Source organism: Mastigoproctus giganteus, chromosome 5, assembly GCF_048544385.1.
Source record: "Mastigoproctus giganteus isolate SK-2022 chromosome 5, ASM4854438v1, whole genome shotgun sequence".
Lineage (NCBI taxonomy): Eukaryota > Metazoa > Arthropoda > Arachnida > Uropygi > Thelyphonidae > Mastigoproctus > Mastigoproctus giganteus.
Genome location: NC_143579.1, coordinates 228121504 through 228142083, shown reverse-complemented (window position 1 = coordinate 228142083; position 20580 = coordinate 228121504). Strand labels below are relative to the sequence as shown.

Genomic DNA, 20580 nt, shown 5'->3' with positions numbered 1-20580 from the left:
TATCCCTCATCATGAATTGTTGAGGAGGCTTCCATCCTGCAGTGGGTTGATAATGGCTGCAATTTACTTTTTTTTTTTTTTTTTTTACTTTATGGAAACATATACTTATTGCAGTTAGTTGTTCAATTAAATTTTTTTTTGATGGTGGAATGAAGAAATATTTGTCAGCCCGTCATAAATTGGTGGATATAGTAGTAGTAGTGGCATGTGATGCAAGAAAGCAAGCGTTTGAGCTTATGTAGCGTCAGCCAAAAAAAAATCACACCATTTCTCCAAATGCCTGTCCAGTTCCTCCTTAAATTTATTTAACCTATCAACTTCCACAACGACAGATGGAAGTTTGTTCCAGCAATTAACCACCTGCTGGCTAAAGGAAAATTTCCGCACATCTATTCTACATGTCTTTTCTTAATTTGAATTTATGCCCCCTTAGGTTCGTAATCTGAAAAAGTGGAAGGATCCCATCAGAATTCAGCATGCTCAACCCATTCAAGGCCTTATATACCTCAATCAGATCACTGCACAGGTGCCTAGTCTCCAGCCACTGGAATTTGCAGAACTTAAGCCTCTCTTGGTAAGAGGATCCCTTCATTCCCCTCACCAATCTTGTTGTCCTTCTCTGTACATGCTCAAGCAAATCTACATCCTTCCTAAAATGAGGCCTCCAGACCTGTACGTAGTACTCAAGGCATGGCCTGACCATTACCTTATACAGAGGGACAATCACCTCCTTTTCCCTGCTAGCAAAATTCCTATATATCATTGACAAAACCCCATGACCTGTCCTGGCAGCCTGTCTGCATTGCTCAGAAAATTTCATATCTGACTGCACAATTACTCCCAGGTCTTTTTCATTTTCTACCACCTTAAGTGTAGTACCACACAGTTGGTACGTTTCTCTGGGGTTACTTCTACCCATATGCAGTACTTTGCATTTGTCAAGATTAAACTTCAGTTGCCACTTCTTAGCCCATCTGCCCAAATTATCTAGATCCTATTGCAGTAGCACACTGCCATTACTGTTATTAACAACGCTGCCAACCTTTGTATCATCTGCAAACTTCGACACTAAGCCTGATTTACCTTCATCAATATCATTGATAAATGTACAAAACAACAGAGGACCCAACACCGAACCGTGTGGGACTCCACTAATAACATTAGTCCACGAAAAGCAGCACCCATTAATTACCACCCTCTTGTCTTCTCCCACTCAACCATCCTTTTATCCATTGTAGCAACTTAAATTTATTCAACTGATAGGTTGAATAAATTTAAGGAGGAACTGGACAGGCATTTGGAAGGAATGGTGTGATTTTTTTTTTTTTTTTTTTTTGGCTGATGCTGCATAAGCTCATACATTTGCTTTCTTGCATCACATGCCACCACCACTACTACTACTACTACCCTTAATACCATTCTGCTGCAATTTGTACAATAGTCTTCCATGCACAACAGTGTCAAAAGCTTTCCTGAAATCCAAATATATGATATCAAAATTATTTTTTGCATCCAGTTCCTTTGTAACCACATCATATAATATCCTATCAAATTTGTCAGACAAGACTTTCCCTTAACAAACCCATGCTGTGTCTGAATTATTGCTGCAGTCTTGTCTGTATGATCCTGCAATGCATCTTTAACCAGTGACTCCATTATTTTACCCAGAACAGAAGTTAAACTAACTGGTCTGTAATTACTCGTGTCACCCTTCGATCCCCCTTTGTGAATTGGGGATACATTTGCACATCTCCAGTCCGTGGGGACCTCCCCTGAGTCTAAGGATGCTCTCATAATTATGGCTAAGGGTTTGCTTAGTTGCTTTGCCGCCTCCTTTAATATAACTGGATAGATCCCATCCACCCCAGGTGCCTTTCTTATGTTTAACTTCAACAATTTCTCCTCCACTTTGCTCTCAGTTATTAGAAAATCATTAAGCACCCTGCTACAATTTGATAACCTTCTGCCATTTTCAAACCTTAATAACTCCTCATGTGTGAATGTAGATGCAAAATACTCATTCAGTTTGTTTGCTATCTTAGCAGCAGGATCATCAACAGTGGAACCATCTATATCAAGTGGACCAATCAGATTCATCTCCTTCCTTTTAGAGTTTATATAAGTAAAGAAATCCTTGCTGTTTTTCTTAGCATCTTTTGCCAAAGATTTCTCGTAATCTACCTTCGCCTGCCTAACCTCCTTTGTGACCTGATTACAGACTAGCTTATATCTGCTTATATGATCATCAAAAAACAGCACCTGTCTTTAATGAACACATTTCTTGTTATGTGAAAGAGTTCCTTAATAGAAAATTCACAACAAATAGCAATTTTTGAGGATATATTTGGAATTCTTGTCTCAGCACATAAATTGAAATTTGTTCTATTGACAGAGAGTCAAATTTCTGTTTTTAGCCCTGTAGTTACTTCAACTGATATAATTTACTCTGGCTATATAAAATAAGTGGAATTTTTTCCTTTTGCATTTTCTAGGTTGTTTTAGCAACTAATATTGCAGAAACCTCACTTACAATTGATGGGATTATATATGTAATAGACCCAGGATTTTGCAAACAAAATAGCTACAATGCCAGAACAGGAATGGAATCGTTGATTGTTACTCCAATTTCAAAGGTAAAAAAGTCCATTTATATATCTGTATGAATTGTCTCTTAATTCCTCTCTGGAAAGTGTTAAATGACAAATATATAATATCTGTATACAACTATTTCTGTCTTGTTAAAGATAGTTACTCATAATATCATTTATTAATGTGTTGTATGTGGTGTCTACGAAATTTTTAGTAGCATTCTCCAAATAATTTTGCTACTTCATGCCTCGTAACACATTTATGTAATGTTTGCTTTTATAAACCTCTTGACTAGGCAGCAGCTAATCAGAGAGCTGGACGTGCTGGGAGAGTTGCAGCAGGAAAATGCTTCCGCCTTTATACAGCTTGGGCTTATCAACATGAATTAGAGGACAATACTATACCTGAAATTCAGAGAGTAAACCTTGGAAATGTAGTATTGGTATTAAAATCACTTGGTGTTAATGATTTAGTGCATTTTGATTTTCTTGATCCTCCACCTCATGAAGCATTGGTAAGTTTATCTTCATTTGCTTGTGTTTTTAAGCATTTCCTGACCAATTAAACTTTACTATCATATTAATATGTTAATGCAGATTTTGATTTTATATGTGTGCTCAAACTTTAGTGATCTGTGGAACCCTTTTTTTTTTTTTTATTTAAAAAACTGTCATGATCCCTCCCACTGGGCTTTAAAAGGTTCTTATATATTGGAGCACAACTGTGCAAAAACCTGCATGGTTGTGCTCTTTTTATATAATTAATTGACATTATTTGGTTATTTTATTTCTTTATTATCCAGCTAGGGTACATAATTATGTCTGCAAGTATTTATTAAATTATTGTCATACAGATTATGCAGAATTGATCTCTATGACAGTGTATATAAATTAAATCCAAGTAAAATGCATATTTTATTCACACTGTCAAGTGCATTTATTAAAAATGTTTCTATGCTGTTCCTTTTTTTTTTTTTTTTTTTTTTAATATGTATAAATTAATATAAATCCTGGAGCACCTTTGCAAACCCTGGTTTGCAAAGGTACTCTAGGTTTGAGGAATGTTGTTAATGAATAAAATATATTTTTTATATTTTAATCTGTTGGTAAATAAAATCAACGGATTTTCTCAATTTGTTGTCAAGACCTTGACTTTATGGAAATAAACGAATGGAAAATAAAATGCATACAAGTAACATAATGCATTTTAAAACTGGAGATTTGGTAGCAAGTCCAGTTTTTATCTGACCCAGAGCATCACTCATTTTCTCAGTGACTCACAGGCATTGCATTCCCGACATTTAGAGGATTCATCATTTGTACTGTGTTCACTTGCATATGCGGTGCCACCATGATCATATAGTGACCTGGTGTTTTCTCCGCAACTTAAAAGCATAATTACGGATAAACCAATACCTCCATGACCTGAGTTGTCTAAGTGCTAATCTAAACAGTCTAATGCATCTCTACTTACCTGAGAACACCACCAGCAGATCCAAAATCCAAGCTACACACTTGAATTTTAATCATAGTTATAAGATGAACCTTTACAGTATGAAATGATAGTTTTCTGATAATTAATATGTATTCATTTTATTCCTCATTGATGACAAAGTTAAGTGGTATAAAAGTTTGTTTTGAATAATATCATTTCCAATTTTAGGTATTAGCTCTGGAGCAGTTGTATGCTTTGGGTGCTCTAAATCATCGTGGGGAGTTAACTAAAATAGGTCGCCGTATGGCTGAGTTTCCTGTAGATCCAATGATATCTAAGATGATCTTAGCTTCAGAAAAATACAAATGCTCTGAAGAAATTTTAACCATTTCAGCAATGTTATCAGTGAACAGTGCCATCTTTTATAGACCAAAAGATAAAATAATTCATGCAGATACAGCTAGGAAGAATTTCTTTACTCCTGGAGGAGACCATTTAATGCTCCTTAAAGTGTATAATCAGGTAAAAGTTATTTTCTTTCTTTCTTCTTTCCCTTATCCTGTTGATCGGTATAATTTTTGAAAATCTATAAAAGAAAACTGTTGTGATGAAAGTAATGAAAAATATATTTTTTAAAAATATTTAGTATCAAGGAACCAATTCAAAAATATTATTGACATGACTCATTTAACTATAGTAGTTATTGGTTATGTGCTAATCTGCATAATTAACCAAGGTTGTTTTATTATTTTACAGGATATTAATTTAATTTCCTTATTCAGAAAGCATTGCAGATTACACTATTGATCACACTACAAGAATGCAGTATTACCAAGAATTCAGAGATGTTTGAAAAGGTCACTACAGTGAGTGCAAAAGGCAGTTGCTGCTGAATTTCAAAACCACTATTTGTATGGCGGTTTCTATTTTCTGTAATGTGTGAAATGAGGCATTTTCAACAGTTAACTACAGCACTTGATGCAAGATTTAAATGACATTCTTAGTTTTTTTTTTCATCCCCAAAACAGTGAGGATATTAGTGTGATAGACCTGCCATTCAGGCAACTCCAAAGGCTGCAATACATTTTTACAGTTGTGATGTGCAAAATCATGTTTGAGAGGAATAGACAGTTATTTTATTTTATTAGTACCTTAATGTTAAGATGAATTTAATTATGATTTTAGTGGCAGTGGACTTTGGCCATTTTATCTGCCCACTATCTTCAACACTAAAAACGCTGAAAGTATATTGTCCAATTCTATGTTGAATATATGAAGTTTTGTGCTTAAAATTAACATCACACAATGGTAATCATCAGGAAATAAATACACAAACATTGAGACAAAAGTTATGGACATTGTTGGGGAAAAGCCATGGTTTAGCCATACTGTTTGCTTCTTCTAGCTTATACCTTTAGTCTCATTATCTGTGATCATATCCATTGAATGGAAGTCATATAATCAATGAAACATCAGATACAACTAATTATATAGCTTTTGGTTTATTTGTTAGCACAGGTTAACAGTATATGTGGATATTAGTAGTTATGTCAGTGTGAATTTTAGTATTTCTTCAGTATGGTATTCACTTTCATTTTGCACTATTCATTACTTTTCAATTGGAAAAGTATAGCTTTATGTATAGTTTCCATGTTATCATTAGCATTAGTAGAGGCATACGATACAAGAAAGCAAGCTTATGCAGCATCAGCAAAAAAAAAAAAAAAAAAAAAAACCTCCCATTTCACTCCTTCATTTGTTCCAAATGCCTGTCCAGCTCAGCCTTAAATTTATTTAGGCTATCAACTGCCACAACAAAAGATGGAAGTCTGTTCCAACCATTCAACTACCCGCTGGCTAAACGCAAATTTCTGCACCTCTATTCTACAACTGTCTTTCCTCTATTTCAATCTAGGCACCCTACTGTTCTTAATCTTAGCAAGAGGAAGGATCCCACCAGCATTCAGCTTGCTCAACCCATTCAAGGCCTTATACACCTCAATTAGATCACCTCGCAGATGCCTACTCTCCAGGCACTGCAATTTGCAGAACTTAAGTCTTTCTTGGTAAGAGCACCCCTTTGTTCCCCCTCACCAATCTTGTTGCCCTTCTTTGTACTCTTTCTGGCAACTCTACATCCTTCCTAAAATAACACCTCCAGACCTGTACACAGTACTCTAGGTGTGGCCCGACCATTGCCTTGTATAACAGGATAATCACCTCCATGACCTGCCCAGCCAGCCTGTCTGCACTGCTCAGCAAACTTCATATTTGACTGCAAAATTATCCCCAGGTCTTTTTCACTTCCCTGAGTGTAGTACCACACAGTTGGTACGTTTCTCTTCGGTTATTGCTACCCATATGCAGTACTTAGCCTTTGTTAATTTTAAACTTCATTTTCCACAGAAAGACAATAGCATACTGTCTTTCTGTCATTAAGAACTCTGCCAACCTTTGTATCAACTGCAAACTTGGACATTAAACCTGATATACTTTCATCAATATCATTGATAAATATACAAAAGAACAATAAGCCCAACACTGAACCCTGGGGAACTCCACTAATAACACTTATCCACGAAGAGCAGTGTCCATTGATTACCACTCTCTGTCGTGTCCCACTCAACCACCACTTTATCCATTGTAGCAGCTTACCCTTAATGTCATACCTCTCTAATTTGTACAATAGTCTTCCATGTGCAACAGTATATGATCCTGCAATGCTTCTTTAACCAGTGACTCCATTATTTTCTCTGAGAACACAAATTAAATTCACAGGTCTATAGTTACTTGTGTCACCTTTTGAACCTCCTCTGTGAATTGGAGATACATTTGCTCATCTCAAGTCCATGGGGACGTACCCTGAGTCTAAGGAAGCTCTCATAATTATGGCTAAGGGTACATGAAGGAAGGAAGGAAGGAAGGAAGGCACTTGGGGTGGATGGGACAGATCCCATCCACCCCAAGTGCCTTCCTTATGTTTAACTTCAACAATTTCTCCTCCACTTTGCTCTCAGTTATTACAAAATCACTTAGCTCCCTGTTAGATTTTGATAAACTTCTGGCATTCCCCCCTTGAATAACTCCTCATGTGTGAATGTAGATGCAAAATACTCATTCAGTTTATCAGTTACCTGAGTAGGAACATCAATAGTCAAACCATCTATGTTAAGTGGACCAATCTGATTAATCCCTTTCCTTCCGGAGTTTACATAAGTAAAGAACTTTGCTGTTTTCCTTTGCATCCTTTGCCAAAGATTTCTCATAATCTGCCTTTGCCTGCCTAGCCTCCTTTGTGACTTGATTACAGACAAGCTAATATCTGGCATAGTCTTCTCTGTCACCTGATAATTTATATACATTCCATGCATTTTTCTTCTCTGTCATGAGCCACATTAATTCATCTGATATCCATTTAGGCCTAAACTTTGAACATTATTTCTTAGTCAGTATGAAAAGCCTAGTACCCTCCAAGATTGTGCCCCTGAAAGTTTCCCACTTAGAATTCACCGCTGGTAACATCATCAGTTGGTCTCACTGTACAGAATTTAAAAACTCTCTGAGACTCCTGTAGTCACCTTTACGAAAGCAAAACCCCTTCACTTTAGCCTTGATGGTAGCTACATCTTGTCACCCAGTGGTTCCTTTATCTGCAAATTCTTAATGCATGAGTAATCACTGCTGATAATCAGATCAAGAGTATTATTTCCTCTGGTTGCCTCTCAAACATGTTGCTGTAGAAAGCAGTCATTCAATAAATCCACAAAAGTCTTGCTAGTGTGCGAGTGACCAAACCACAAATTCCAGTCAATATCTGGAATGTTAAAATTCCCCATTATAAGACATTCTGATTTACTGGATCACTTTATTTGTCTGCTCAATTGCTCATTATACTCATAAGATTCATTAGGCGTATAACACACACCTACTCTCATTTTTCTTTCTCAGTGCTTATATCACACCAAACAGGCTCAACATTGCCCTGTCCACCCATGTGAACTGGATGCCCTTCTTTAGATTTTGGCCGAATTGATCGACAAGGCTCTCATCATATACTCCCTCCTATCGTGTCTGGGCAGAATTGCAGACACTTTCAAATTCAACCCTAATTCATGGCTTTCTTTCCACAGTGACCTGTACTTGTTAAGTAATTCTGCCGGTCTCCTACTCTTAATATCATTGGTGCCAAAATGTACAAGAATATCACCCTTTGTGCCCTTAAAAGATTATATCTGCTCTACAACGTCATCAACCTTTGCCCCTGGCAGACATATCCTGGTCCTGTTCCACCTATCCTTTTTACATAGCATGTTCCACGTTTCCCTGACAATAGAGTCACCAACAACTACTAGTTCCTGTTGGAACAGCACATTCTGTCTTGGGAGTTGCCACTGTGTTGCGTGATGTTCAAGTGCAAGTTCTGGCGTTGATGTGGGCAGCTGAAAACTTGATGGGTCCCTCAATTTAGATCCTTAGAGGGCATCCACCCTGTCCTTCAAGCTCTCGTATAGGCCCATAACAACACTGAGTTGTCGCCTCATTTCCTCACACTCCTTACATCGTGCGCACACAAAGACATCCCCTATTTGATGTATTACTTTTATAACTTATTCAGGCTATTACTGCAGGGTTCTTTTACCATACTGCTCATCTGTCTAAGAGTGGTCGTTACAAAACTGTGAAACAACAGCAAACAGTATTGATCCATCCAAACAGTTCTCTGTTTGAAGATCTGCCTCGGTACCTGATTGCTCCACAAACATCAAGCAAGCAGTGCATTTTAAAAGGCTGTGATTCAGAGGGCAACTGCCCCTCTCAGTTCTCCCCTGAGCTACAGCACTCCATTTAGCTTGAGCCTTTTGCTTTGCTGCTCTGGTCTGAGTCATGATTCCAATTCAATTTCAATAAAATTTCAATTTCAGTACAAAATTTTATCCCTAAACTTGTATCCCAACGCAGTTGTAACACTATATATCTATATATATTTTTTAAGTGTCAAGTATTATCTTCGAGTTTCTTTATATAGGTTCTGTATCAAGTTATGTATTAATTAATTATGTTACGTTCATAAAATTTAAGTCGTTATATGTATTTAATTAAAAGTACAATTTAATGACGATGAAGTTCAACATGATTAATTGATAATATTATATACTATTCTAAGCTAACGCTATCTAGTTCAGGATATAACGTATCGTATAACAATGGCGGCAAGTTACAAATGGTAAATCTACGGACATTTAAATATTAATTAACTTCCAAAATCTTGCTGTCTCAATTCAGAATAAATCAAGGATCTTGCCTAGGTCTATAAGCTAGTTACAGAAAATAATTTAATATAACAATTGGTCAATAAAGCGGCTAACTATAACTAAACTTCCGGTTCGCTGGCTCTGCAAAATTTGTAAAACACATGGATCGGATACCCTTACCGATACTAAGTAATAACTTACAAAATCTCTATCTAGGTTAAAATTTAAACTAAGTATCGTAACTATTTTAACTTATTTTATAGAAAATAGGTTAATATGCCAATTGAAGCCAATTTATGTTAATAAAACAGAAAAACTTCTCTATGTTCCTCAGCAGTAAAAACTACGCCTGCACAAAGCTACTCTGCACAAGGCTACTCTAATATTGACTTATTTCCTTATATGTGTATTATTATTATTTTTTTTTTCCTTCCTTTCTTTCTCTCTTTTTACTTACTTCTCTTATCTTTACAACTTTATTTACTTACTTTATATGTATATAAACTAAACAAAAATCTACGCCTTACTTACCTGTGTACATTAACATTATTTCTCATATACTTTGATATTTAGAGTCTCAAAAGCAAGCTTCTTTATTATTAGATTTATATTAACCATTTATTAAATTAGCCAAAATACAAATGAGAGAGGGAGACTGTCTTATACCTTATGAATTAGATTAGGATGCTAAAATTATATATATTTTTGATTTCTTATTGCAGTGGGCAGAAACAAACTACTCCACACAGTGGTGTTTTGAGAATTTTATACAACACAGATCTATGAAAAGGGCACGAGATGTTCGTGAACAGTTAGAAGGATTAATGGACAGAGTTGAAATCCAGGTCGTTTCTAATCCTTCAGATACTGTTGCTGTTAGAAAGGTAAATGATAGTTCTTCTAGCCCATATGTTTAAACTTATTTTGATTGATATTCAACTTGAATATCAGTCAAAATATTTTTCTTATGTCAAGTATGAAGCTATTTGTATTTTACTGAAAAGTTATGAAATGTTGACTTATTACGGCATTTACTTATTTTTGATGTATTAGATCTTCCAAGAAGGTCGATTTGCTTACACTACTTGTCATACAGTTGGAAGCAACTGGGCTTAATTCTGCTAGTCAGACCAGTACTTCCTATCAGGACAAGTATATCTCCACTCAAAACCCTTTTCGTGCAGCTCATGAGTTAGTCTTCAGTGGAGATATAGTTTGCTAATATGCAGTTTTCATCATGTACATTACCAAACCGTCCATAGAATGTGCACAATTTAGAGAACAGTTTTGCCTACATCATCAAATGCTGCTAAATAGTTTGAAAAATATAAGTTTGGTATGCCAAAATAAAAATGCTAAAAAAAATTTTTAGGTATGGATTACTTCATATTAGCTGGTTGTGTTGATTGATGTTGGTTGGTTGAAAAATCTGGAATAATGCAAAAGGGGGAACCCTACTCTCTCCACCTGAGAGGCGCCTCCATAGCCAGGTGGGCAGGAGCAGCAGTGCGTAGCACACACTTCTTGATTAGACCGGGGTTCAAGTCCGTGACCACCAAATATGGAGGATGCGGAAAGGTCATGGAATGACCACCGCATATCCCGGAGCAGTATGGCCTTAGTTGCTAATGCTCCTAAAAACCAAATAACAACAACAATAACAACTCCACCTGAGATTAACTAACTGCCTATAAAAATGCTTTTAGTCTCTGGCAGTGTTTGAACCTACACCAACAGGTAATGAACATATTGTTAATATCGTGTAGCCCATTTTGATGGAAATGAGCAGATCTTCATAGAAGCCTGTAATATATTGCAAATCATTATCATTCTGTGCTTTATGCCATTGTGGCAGTTGGTATTTTCAAACCACAATGAAAATCACTGTGTTGTTATGTCATTATGGGTTGAAAATCCCTATGGACTGATTGGTGTACCCATCAGTCCATGAAGATCCTGGGGATTTTAGAAGATTTAAAAATAACACACATTCTGCTATTTGGCATTGATATATTTGTTTCAAATTCAAGCTATTAGCATATTGATTGTTAATATCTACTCACAGAAGTATAATCCTAACATTCTGATTAACAGCCCATACTTATTAATAGTGGGAAATTATTTGTCATCGATATTAATACTGTTTTAAAATTTAATAACATGCTGCAATAAATGTATTTTTCCACTTTAATAATAATTTAAAATTTATTTGTATATAGACCACTTAATAATTTAAAAATATTACTTTTATAATTTATTCAGGCTATTACTGCAGGGTTCTTTTACCATACTGCTCGTCTGTCTAAGAGTGGTCATTACAAAACTGTGAAACAGCTGCAAACAGTATTGATCCATCCAAACAGTTCTCTGTTTGAAGATCTGCCTCGGTGGCTTATATATCATGAATTAGTTCTCACTACTAAAGAGTATATGAGACAGGTGAGAGTTTGTTTTTGTTTTATACATATTTATAATGTCTGCAATATATATATATATATATAAAAGAAGGCAACAGTTTAAAATATAATTAATAATATTAATTATTAATCTTTGTCCTCCATAATTATTAACCTTTTTTTGTCCTGTGTAATGACGAGTGCAGTAACATTACTGCTTTGCCTTTCTCTACTTACAAACTTATATTGCAGACACAATTATGATAACTGATACAGTGTAGAATCATGATATAAATGAGTATGTGATTTGCAAGAATTTGTTATAAGATGCCCATTGAAGTGTTATTACATCAGTCTACACTAATGTACAAGTTAATGCAATTGCATCATTTCTGTACTTAGCCAACTACTTAAGTAGTTATAAATTGGTATCATTGAATATATCTCATATTATGAATACCTTCACAACGAGTTGCCATGATATTGCACTACCTCGAATAAGTAATGCTTCAACATAGGAGAAGACTATTGTTACTTATTCTCAGCAGATACCATCACCCATATGGAACCGTTTCAGAGCTTATTGGCTCATCAGTGGGTGGGCAAGTACCCTGGTGTTGTAATGATGACAACCCAGTTGCGAAATATAACTCCACAATATGAGAGATGCCTGATGATGTGGAGTAATTTATATTACAGTATAGTTTAGGGCTAGAGCATCAGGTTACATAGGGAGTTAACTAGTTACAAGTTAGTGCAATTGCATCATTAACTTGTACATTAGTTAACTCCCTATGTAATCTGATGCTCTAGCCCTAAACTATACCGGGCCAGTTATATATGAATGATGCCAATTACTTCATCAGGTAATCAGGTGGATGTATTTAAGAAGCAATTGCCTGGTACTTACTGTTAAAGACCATGGTAATGGTAGTGATGTTTTAGGGAGTATTTTGTACTGTAGGAAGTTGTTGGATATTACGGTGCTCCTTCAATATTTGAAATTTCACCCAATTATGTAGTGAAGGGAGATAAGCAGTGGTTTTATAAGTCATAATTGCAATCGATGTTAGATACCACTTCACATCACCCAAATGACTAGTGTGCATTTAGACAGTCCGTTGAGGAAACAAAATTATCCCAGAACAGTTCCACTGCAATGCTGCTATAGCCCCACCATACTTTAGCCTACCACTTTGTCTCACAGGCATCAATACAAGTTCAACTATGGGCAGCTGGTTGTTGAACATTGAAATAAGTTGCCATGATGAGGCAGTGAATTTGACTAAGCTTAAAGCTGAATTGGATGATTGCCTTGTCAGAATGGGAATAGTTTGAATATTCTGTTTTATGTGAATTTTTATTATTATTTTATTTGTTTATGACTAATGCAGAGAAGGTTCACTTCCTTGCACCATGCAACCGTACTAATATTAATGCAAAGACTTGATTAACTTAACAGAAATAAAAATTAGAGTCATAGAGAGAAAAAAATATAAACTAATAATAATAATAACAACAATGTCAGTTTATTCTGAAAACCAGTTACAACTCTATAAAGTGATACTCAGTATTAAGATTTACAAACACCAGATAGTCACATACATCAATTTTAAATTTTGTAATAAACCTAATTCAATATATCTAAAGGTAATACAGCAGACTCGATTAACCGGGACACTTCAAGATTCCAAAGGAGGAAGGAAGAGAGAAAAAAAAAAAATCCACCAGAAATCATAAAATTCAAGTAATAATTAAAATAGGTATAAACAGATATTTTACAAGTTGCAAATAAGCGACAAAAGAAGTGGCATTGTAAGTCATGATTGGTATATGAACCAATTACCCCGCAACTCCCGCTGTCTTCACATTCTCCGCTCAAATAAACAACAGAAAGAGAACAAATGTTTAGTTTGTTTTAGTGCATCGCGTGGATTGCTGTGTTCCATAGTACTGCAAAAAGAAAAATTTCTTTCGTTATTTAAGTCAGGAGTGATTCAGTCGATTTTTTTTTATAATAATTTTTTTGTTCAGAAATTGCGAAAATGACTAGTAAACGTAAAAGAGTTGTGCTTTCAATTGAGCAAAAACTTCAAAGTATTGAAAAGTTTGTAAACGGTGCATCCATTAAATCTTTAAAGAACCATTATAATATTGGTAACCAAACCATACGCGACATCGTAAAAAATAAAGGGAAGTTATTAGATTTTGCGGGCACGTCTGATAGCGTTCAAGGCATGACTAAGAGAAAAATGATGAAACTGTGTACATATGAGGATCTCGACAGGGCAATGGTGTGGTTTAGTCAACAAAGAGCAGAAAGCATTCCTGTCTCTGGGGCAGTTTGCGTAGCAAAGGCAAAATATATTTTTTGACAAATTAAAACTGCAGGGTGATTTTAACGCATCTTCTGGATGGTTGACGCGATTTAAACAGAGGCACGGCATTCGTCAGATTTCCATTCAAGGTGAAAAACTAAGTAGTGATGCACTGGCCACCCAAGAATTCACCAGTGAGTTTCAAAAATTTATTAAAACAAATGAACTTGTGCCAGATAAAATTTACAATGCCGATGAAACAGGATTGTACTGGAAATGTCTTCCGACAAAAACTTGGGCTTACGAAATTGAGGTAAAAGTTCCAGGACATAAAATGCAAAAGCAAAGATTGACAGTTCTTTGTTGTGCAAATGCTGCCGGGTCTCATTCTTTGAAACTCTGCGTAATTGGAACAGCAAAAAAACCACAGGCTTTCTCGAGTATTGTAATATCAAAATTACCTGTCGATTACTACAACAATAAGTCACCCTGGATGGACAGGGAGATATTTTCTGTTGGTTTAAAACTAAATTTTTGCCTCCAGTGTGCCAACATCTGGTGTCACTGGGCTTGCCACAGAAAGCTGTCCTGCTATTAGATAACGCACCAAGTCATCCTAATGAAGAAATTCTAAAATCAGATAATGGAAATTTGTTCGTCAAATATTTACCTCCCAATGTGACAGCTTTAATACTACCTATGGATCAAGGTGTCATCCAACAAATGAAAGCAGTTTATCACAGAAATTTATCTCTCAAGTTAGCAGAAAAAAATGATTGTGAATTATTGACATTTTGGAAAAACCTGACTATTGGATGCAATTTACAAAGTTTCAGCAGCATGGAATTCAATAAAAAGCACAACCTTAAAGAGGTCTTGGTATAAAATTTTACCGGGAAACGATGAAGGATTCTTGGGATTTGACGAAAACTGCAAAGATCTAGTACCAGAAATGTTACGAAATATGAAACAAATTGAGGGGTACGAGGATGTCGATGAGCAATCAATTCATGATTGGCTTAATTCTGACAAAGATTTAGCTGGCCACGAAGTACTAAATGATGAAGAAATTTTATATAAAGTAATGGCTACACACCACCACTAAATAATGATGGTGAACCTGAAGAGGAGAAAAGAGTTGATATTGTCACAAAAAATTAGCCATAGTGTTGCTTTAAGCCAGGCAGAAGCACTTCTTCACTACCTGGAGCAGCAAGACGATAGTGTTCTATCAGAAAAACTGGTTTTAAGAAATATTCAAAGTGCCATTCGTCAAAAATTTGCAAAAGGAAAAAAACAATCTTCAATACTTTCTTATTTCTTTAACTGAACTGATTTTTGCTGATCTTTCTATTTTTTGTAAAATTAAAATATAATTTTAAAACAAAACGTGTTTTTAAGTTAAAACAAAACTTGTAAAAAAATATTGTGAAAATTATTGTGCATCACCATCTGCATTTGGCACCCGAGTAATGAAAGGTAAGTTTTTTTCGTTTTTTATCCATCGGCATATTTTTTAGGTATGTTCCTGTACATTTTTCGATATTTTTGGATTAACTGGGAAATCGATTATCCGGGATTTGTTTTTTACCATCTATCCCGGAAAATCGAGAGTCTACTGTATATTGTGTCCAAAAGTAGATATAGTATTAAGATTAATAAAATAGAATAACTGATTTAATTATGCCAAGCATATGATGGCCATGCTTACCACATGGCCATCATATGCTTAATAAAAAATCAGAATAATAAATAAATTTTATTGCCTTCGTGGCAAAATAGCAGCTTACACTCAGTTTCACTGAATTATGACCAGCCCATCCGGGTAATGTACTATGCTGCATAGTTCACAGTATAAAAGACCGAACAGCTTTTCACACTAGAAGTAGCAATTATGAAACAGTAAAGATATCACAGCATTTCAAAAGGACAAGATTGTGAGGTCATGCATTGGGTGTTTTTATCAGAAATGGCACGTCTTGTTGGTTGCTCATAGCCTACTGTGGTTAAAGTGTACAAAGAATGGTGTTGAATAGGTCAAACTACCTCCTGCCTACAGAACTGTGAAGGATTATGCAAGCTGGATAGTTTGTAGTGAGCAAAGGATGCAGCATGTGGTATGGGCTCATTGGTAAGTTACTGTGCAACAGTTGACATCACAGTAGAAAATGGGAGAATGCAAGGATGTCCCAAATAATGATGCACCATAGACTCAGACATATGGGGTTCCACAGCAGACAACCCAAGAGACACCCTCACCTCACCGCCGATCATCATCAACAGGGAATGCTGTGGTGTCAACAACACACTGGTTGGACACTGGAGGACTGGAAATGAGTGTGCTGGTTGGGTGAATGCAAATACCTGGTGCAACAGTGACAGATGCCTTCATGTGTGGCACAAGCAACACGAGTCCATGGACCTATTGTGCATGGTGCCCACTATCCAGGCCGGTGGCGGTGATTGCTTAATATGGGGAATGTTTTTCTGGCAAGAACTAGTACCCCTGGTGCATATGGACCAACATTTCATTGGTGGGGTCTACCGGCAGCTCTAAGGAGCCAAGTGCACCCTGCTATGTCTCATATTTTCTGGACAGAAATGGATTCTTCCAAGACGATAATGCTCCATGTCATCAGGCCTGCACTGTGCACGAGTGGTTTGAGGAACACATTGAAGACCACTCATCTTGATTGGCTATCAAATTTACCTGATCTCAATCCAGTTGAATACCTGGATGTTTTGGAACAGGAAGTGAGGTATATGGACATGCAATTTGCAGGCAGCATGGCAGCAGTACCTTAAGGACGTTTTCAGACATCTAGTGGAGTTATGCCTAGACGAATAGCAACTGTTATCAATGTGAATGGTGGCCCAACACAGTATGAGGCAGGTGGTCATAATTTAGTGAAAGTAACAAAAATTCGACATTTCCTAGGTTTTGTTCTCTTTTTGATCATGCACTCGTTGCAGTTATGGCTGAATAGTTTACCAATGAAGATGTACCTGATCATAAAACATTTCTGAGGATATCTACTGGATCGCACAAATATAAAACTATTTTTGAACATTGGATATGCAGTTTGATCTTGATAATTTTTAAGAAAATAATGTATAGAAGGAACTGTGTAGCATAATATGCTGGATAGTTTGTCCATATTACAATATTTAAATAACTACTATATACTTATTAATGAGTTTGTGATTAAAATACTTTAAATTATGTTCATTCAACACAGTGGCTTTTATTTATTTCTCATATTATATTGTTCCTGTATTCACAACCTTCAAATTGCACATTTGAAGGTTGTGCAGTCAGATATGAAGTTTTCTGAGCAATGCAGACAGGCTGCCAGGGCAGGTCATGGGGTTTTGTCAATGATATATAGGAATTTTGCTAGCAGGGAAAAGGAGGTGATTATCCCTCTGTATAAGGCAATGGTCAGGCCATGCCTTGAGTACTGCGTACAGGTCTGGAGGCCTCATTTTAGGAAGGATGTAGATTTACTTGAGCATGTACAGAGAAGGGCAACAAGATTGGTGAGGGGAATGAAGGGATCCTCTTACCAAGAGAGGCTTAAGTTCTGCAAATTCCAGTGGCTGGAGACTAGGCACCTGCACGGTGATCTGATTGAGGTATATAAGGCCTTGAATGGGTTGAGCATGCTGAATTCTGATGGGATCCTTCCACTTGTTCAGATTACGAACCTAAGTGGGCATAAATTCAAATTAAGAAAAGACAGATGTAGATTAGATGTGCGGAAATTTGCCTTTAGCCAGCGGGTGGTTAATTGCTGGAACAAACTTCCATCTGTCGTGGAAGTTGATAGGTTGAATAAATTTAAGGAGGAACTGGACAGGCATTTGGAGGGAATGGTGTGATTTTTTTTTTTTGGCTGATGCTGCATAGGCTCATACCCTTGCTTTCTTGCATCAAATGCCACTGCTACTACTACATAATAATAATAATAATAATAAATATGAACCCTAGATGTTATTTTGTAAATTACACAGAAAGTTAATTTTTCATTTTTAATTGTACTTCTTAAATGTACATGGATAGAAGTAAACTGTTGATCAATTATAATATATGAATATGTATTTTTACAGGTTATAGAAATTGAGAGTAAATGGCTCCTGGAAGTTGCACCTCATTATTACAGATCCAAGGAATTAGAAGACTCTTCAAACAAAAAAATGCCAAAAAATACTGGCAAAGCCAAAGCTGATCTAGAAAGATAATTCCCATGTTATGTTCGCACAAGTTGAAAATGCTTTCATTTATTACAGATAAACATATTTACTGCCTTTACCTTTTTTTGATGAGCCCCTTTTCTTGAAGAAGGAATATATATTTTCACACTGTACAACTGTATTGTTCATAGTGTACATAGTGAAGATGAAATTGAATAGTATAATCTGGTTTTACAGCTTGTACAAGTGTTGTATAAAGTTACACTAGGATAATAAGAATAATGCATTTCATAAGAAAGTAATTTTGTACATAAGCATAAAAATGTGCTGTGCTGAGTGTATTGAGCCACTCCATGGCATTCCATTTTATGTATTTGTATATATTAAAATACTTTTTACAACTTACTGTGCTTATGTATCATTAATATAATGTTTCATAATGATCTGTTTTAATTTGCGTGGATAATAATGCTCAAGCTCATATTTGGAAAAAAATTTCCTTCATGGAAAAAAAATCCCTGACTTTTTTTACCTATATTGCTTGTATGATTACACATATTATACATAGGAGACTTAAAAAAGCGAAAAAAGAAAAAAACTTAAATAATAAAAGGAAATAAATCTTAGTTATATTAGTACTGTAGAACCTTCTTAAATCTGGCATCCTCAGGGCATAGCATGTGCCAGGTTTTTGAAAATTGCAGTTTTTTGAAAGTAATGTACATCACCTAAGTTTGGGGTAATTCATCAACAAGTTTGGCACTCATGAACAAGTTTAATCTGGATATGACTGAACAAGAAAGTTTCACAGAACTATTTGGTGTAGGTTGACTGACTGACTGATGAGTTCTGGGTTCAAGATGTCCTCATTAATTCATGTGTGTGTGATGACATCTGCAGCTACCTGCTCACTGCGATTTTCTTCATCGCACTGGACGATGTCATGAATATGTTTTTTATTTCCTTGAGTTGGGCTTTTCCCATTTCAATGAAATTTCATTATCGACCCCTTACTTCTACTTCTACCCTCCCAGTCTTCAGCCTCCCCTCCCTCCCACTTTTATCTTTCATCTAGCGTATAGCCCACACGTCTAAATTTAATAACAACAAAATTCTGCCCGACCTATTAGGCCTTTTAACACATCTTTCTAGCGTTCAACCCCAACCAGCGATTTCCTAACAACAATCTCCTTAAGAATTAACGTCAAACGCGTGTTTATATATATATTTTTTTTTTTTTTTTTTTAAACTACTATTTTATTTTATTTTTTACTTTTATTATTATTATTATTCTTATTTATTTATTTTATTTATTATTTTTTTTTTAATAGGCCCTAGCCACTGAAATCCCAGGAAACTAGGTGGCAGGACCTGCCAGAGCAAATTGTTGGGATACTGGATACACCCGGCTAGCCTCCACGTGGCAGGGTATGGGCAACGTCGGGCCCCACTAGGGGCCTGGCGGCCAATAAGCCGGACAAACAATGGGCACAACAGATCACACTGCACAGACATGGCCCACACACTTTCAAGTCTCTGGCTTGACAGTGTACTGTCCTCGATACAGCGAACATACGCGGAGATGGGAGAAATCCCAGGTGCCGTCTGACACAAACATACCTTATACCTATACAAAGTGTGTTATTCTACTTTTTTATTTTTGTTTTGTACAATCTTTTTTCTGTTATCTTTTTTCTGCTCTGTTATACACTTTAACTGAGTTCATCCCCTGATGTAAATTTGGAGATTACTTAAAATTAAGTTGGTTTTTTTTTCCCAACTAAAATTGGCATGCTGTGGCCATAGTTGCCGATGCGCCTAATAAATCCCTAAACAAACAAACCCAACTAAATTATCCAAACATCGGAAATAACATTCCAAATACCTTTACAGGCTCTCTCCGGCTTACATAATACTCAACTTACGGAAATTCGACTTTACGTAAGTTTTTGCCAGCCGGTGCAAACTTAAAAAAATCGTGGAAATGTATTTTGCATTCCATAGAAGAGGTATCATGAAAATATCCCCCAAGTCATCCTGCACGTGTGGCTTTTGCGCAGTGGTTTCTCCAAAAAAGTGTTCAACAAGACTTGAATTTTCTAGCCTATGTTTTGTTCACGGATGCGGCTTATTTCACTCGGGAGGGCTTATTCAGTCAGCACAATACTCATGTGTGGGCTCATGACAACTCACACGGTGTGCGCCCCCATGTGGCACAACATCACTTCGCAATAAATGTGTGGGCAGGTATGGTCGGTGACTGCTTAGTCGGCCCATACCTGTTACCATCCCGCATGAACTCCAGGATTACTTGACAATGTTCCAGCAAATGCGAGATGCAACATTTGGTTTCAACATGACGGGGCACCTGCCCATTATGGAAGGTGTGTTTGTGAC

The 20580-nt window shown here is 36.2% G+C and overlaps 1 protein-coding gene across 2 annotated transcripts in view; it reads left to right on the top strand.

Moving 5' to 3' along the window:
• The window catches only part of l(2)37Cb (DEAH-box helicase 16 lethal (2) 37Cb), a 252537-nt gene extending 234227 nt beyond the window's left edge, over positions 1-18310 (top strand). For both annotated transcript variants that reach the window (XM_090373774.1, XM_090373775.1), the window contains exons 18-23: positions 2493-2633; positions 2885-3103; positions 4252-4545; positions 9998-10159; positions 11538-11714; positions 18100-18310. In XM_090373774.1, coding sequence (XP_090229900.1) covers positions 2493-2633; positions 2885-3103; positions 4252-4545; positions 9998-10159; positions 11538-11714; positions 18100-18231 — 1125 coding nt within the window. In that variant the 3' untranslated portion in view covers positions 18232-18310. The remainder of the gene's footprint in view (positions 1-2492; positions 2634-2884; positions 3104-4251; positions 4546-9997; positions 10160-11537; positions 11715-18099) is intronic.
• Positions 18311-20580: the final 2270 nt, after the last annotated feature.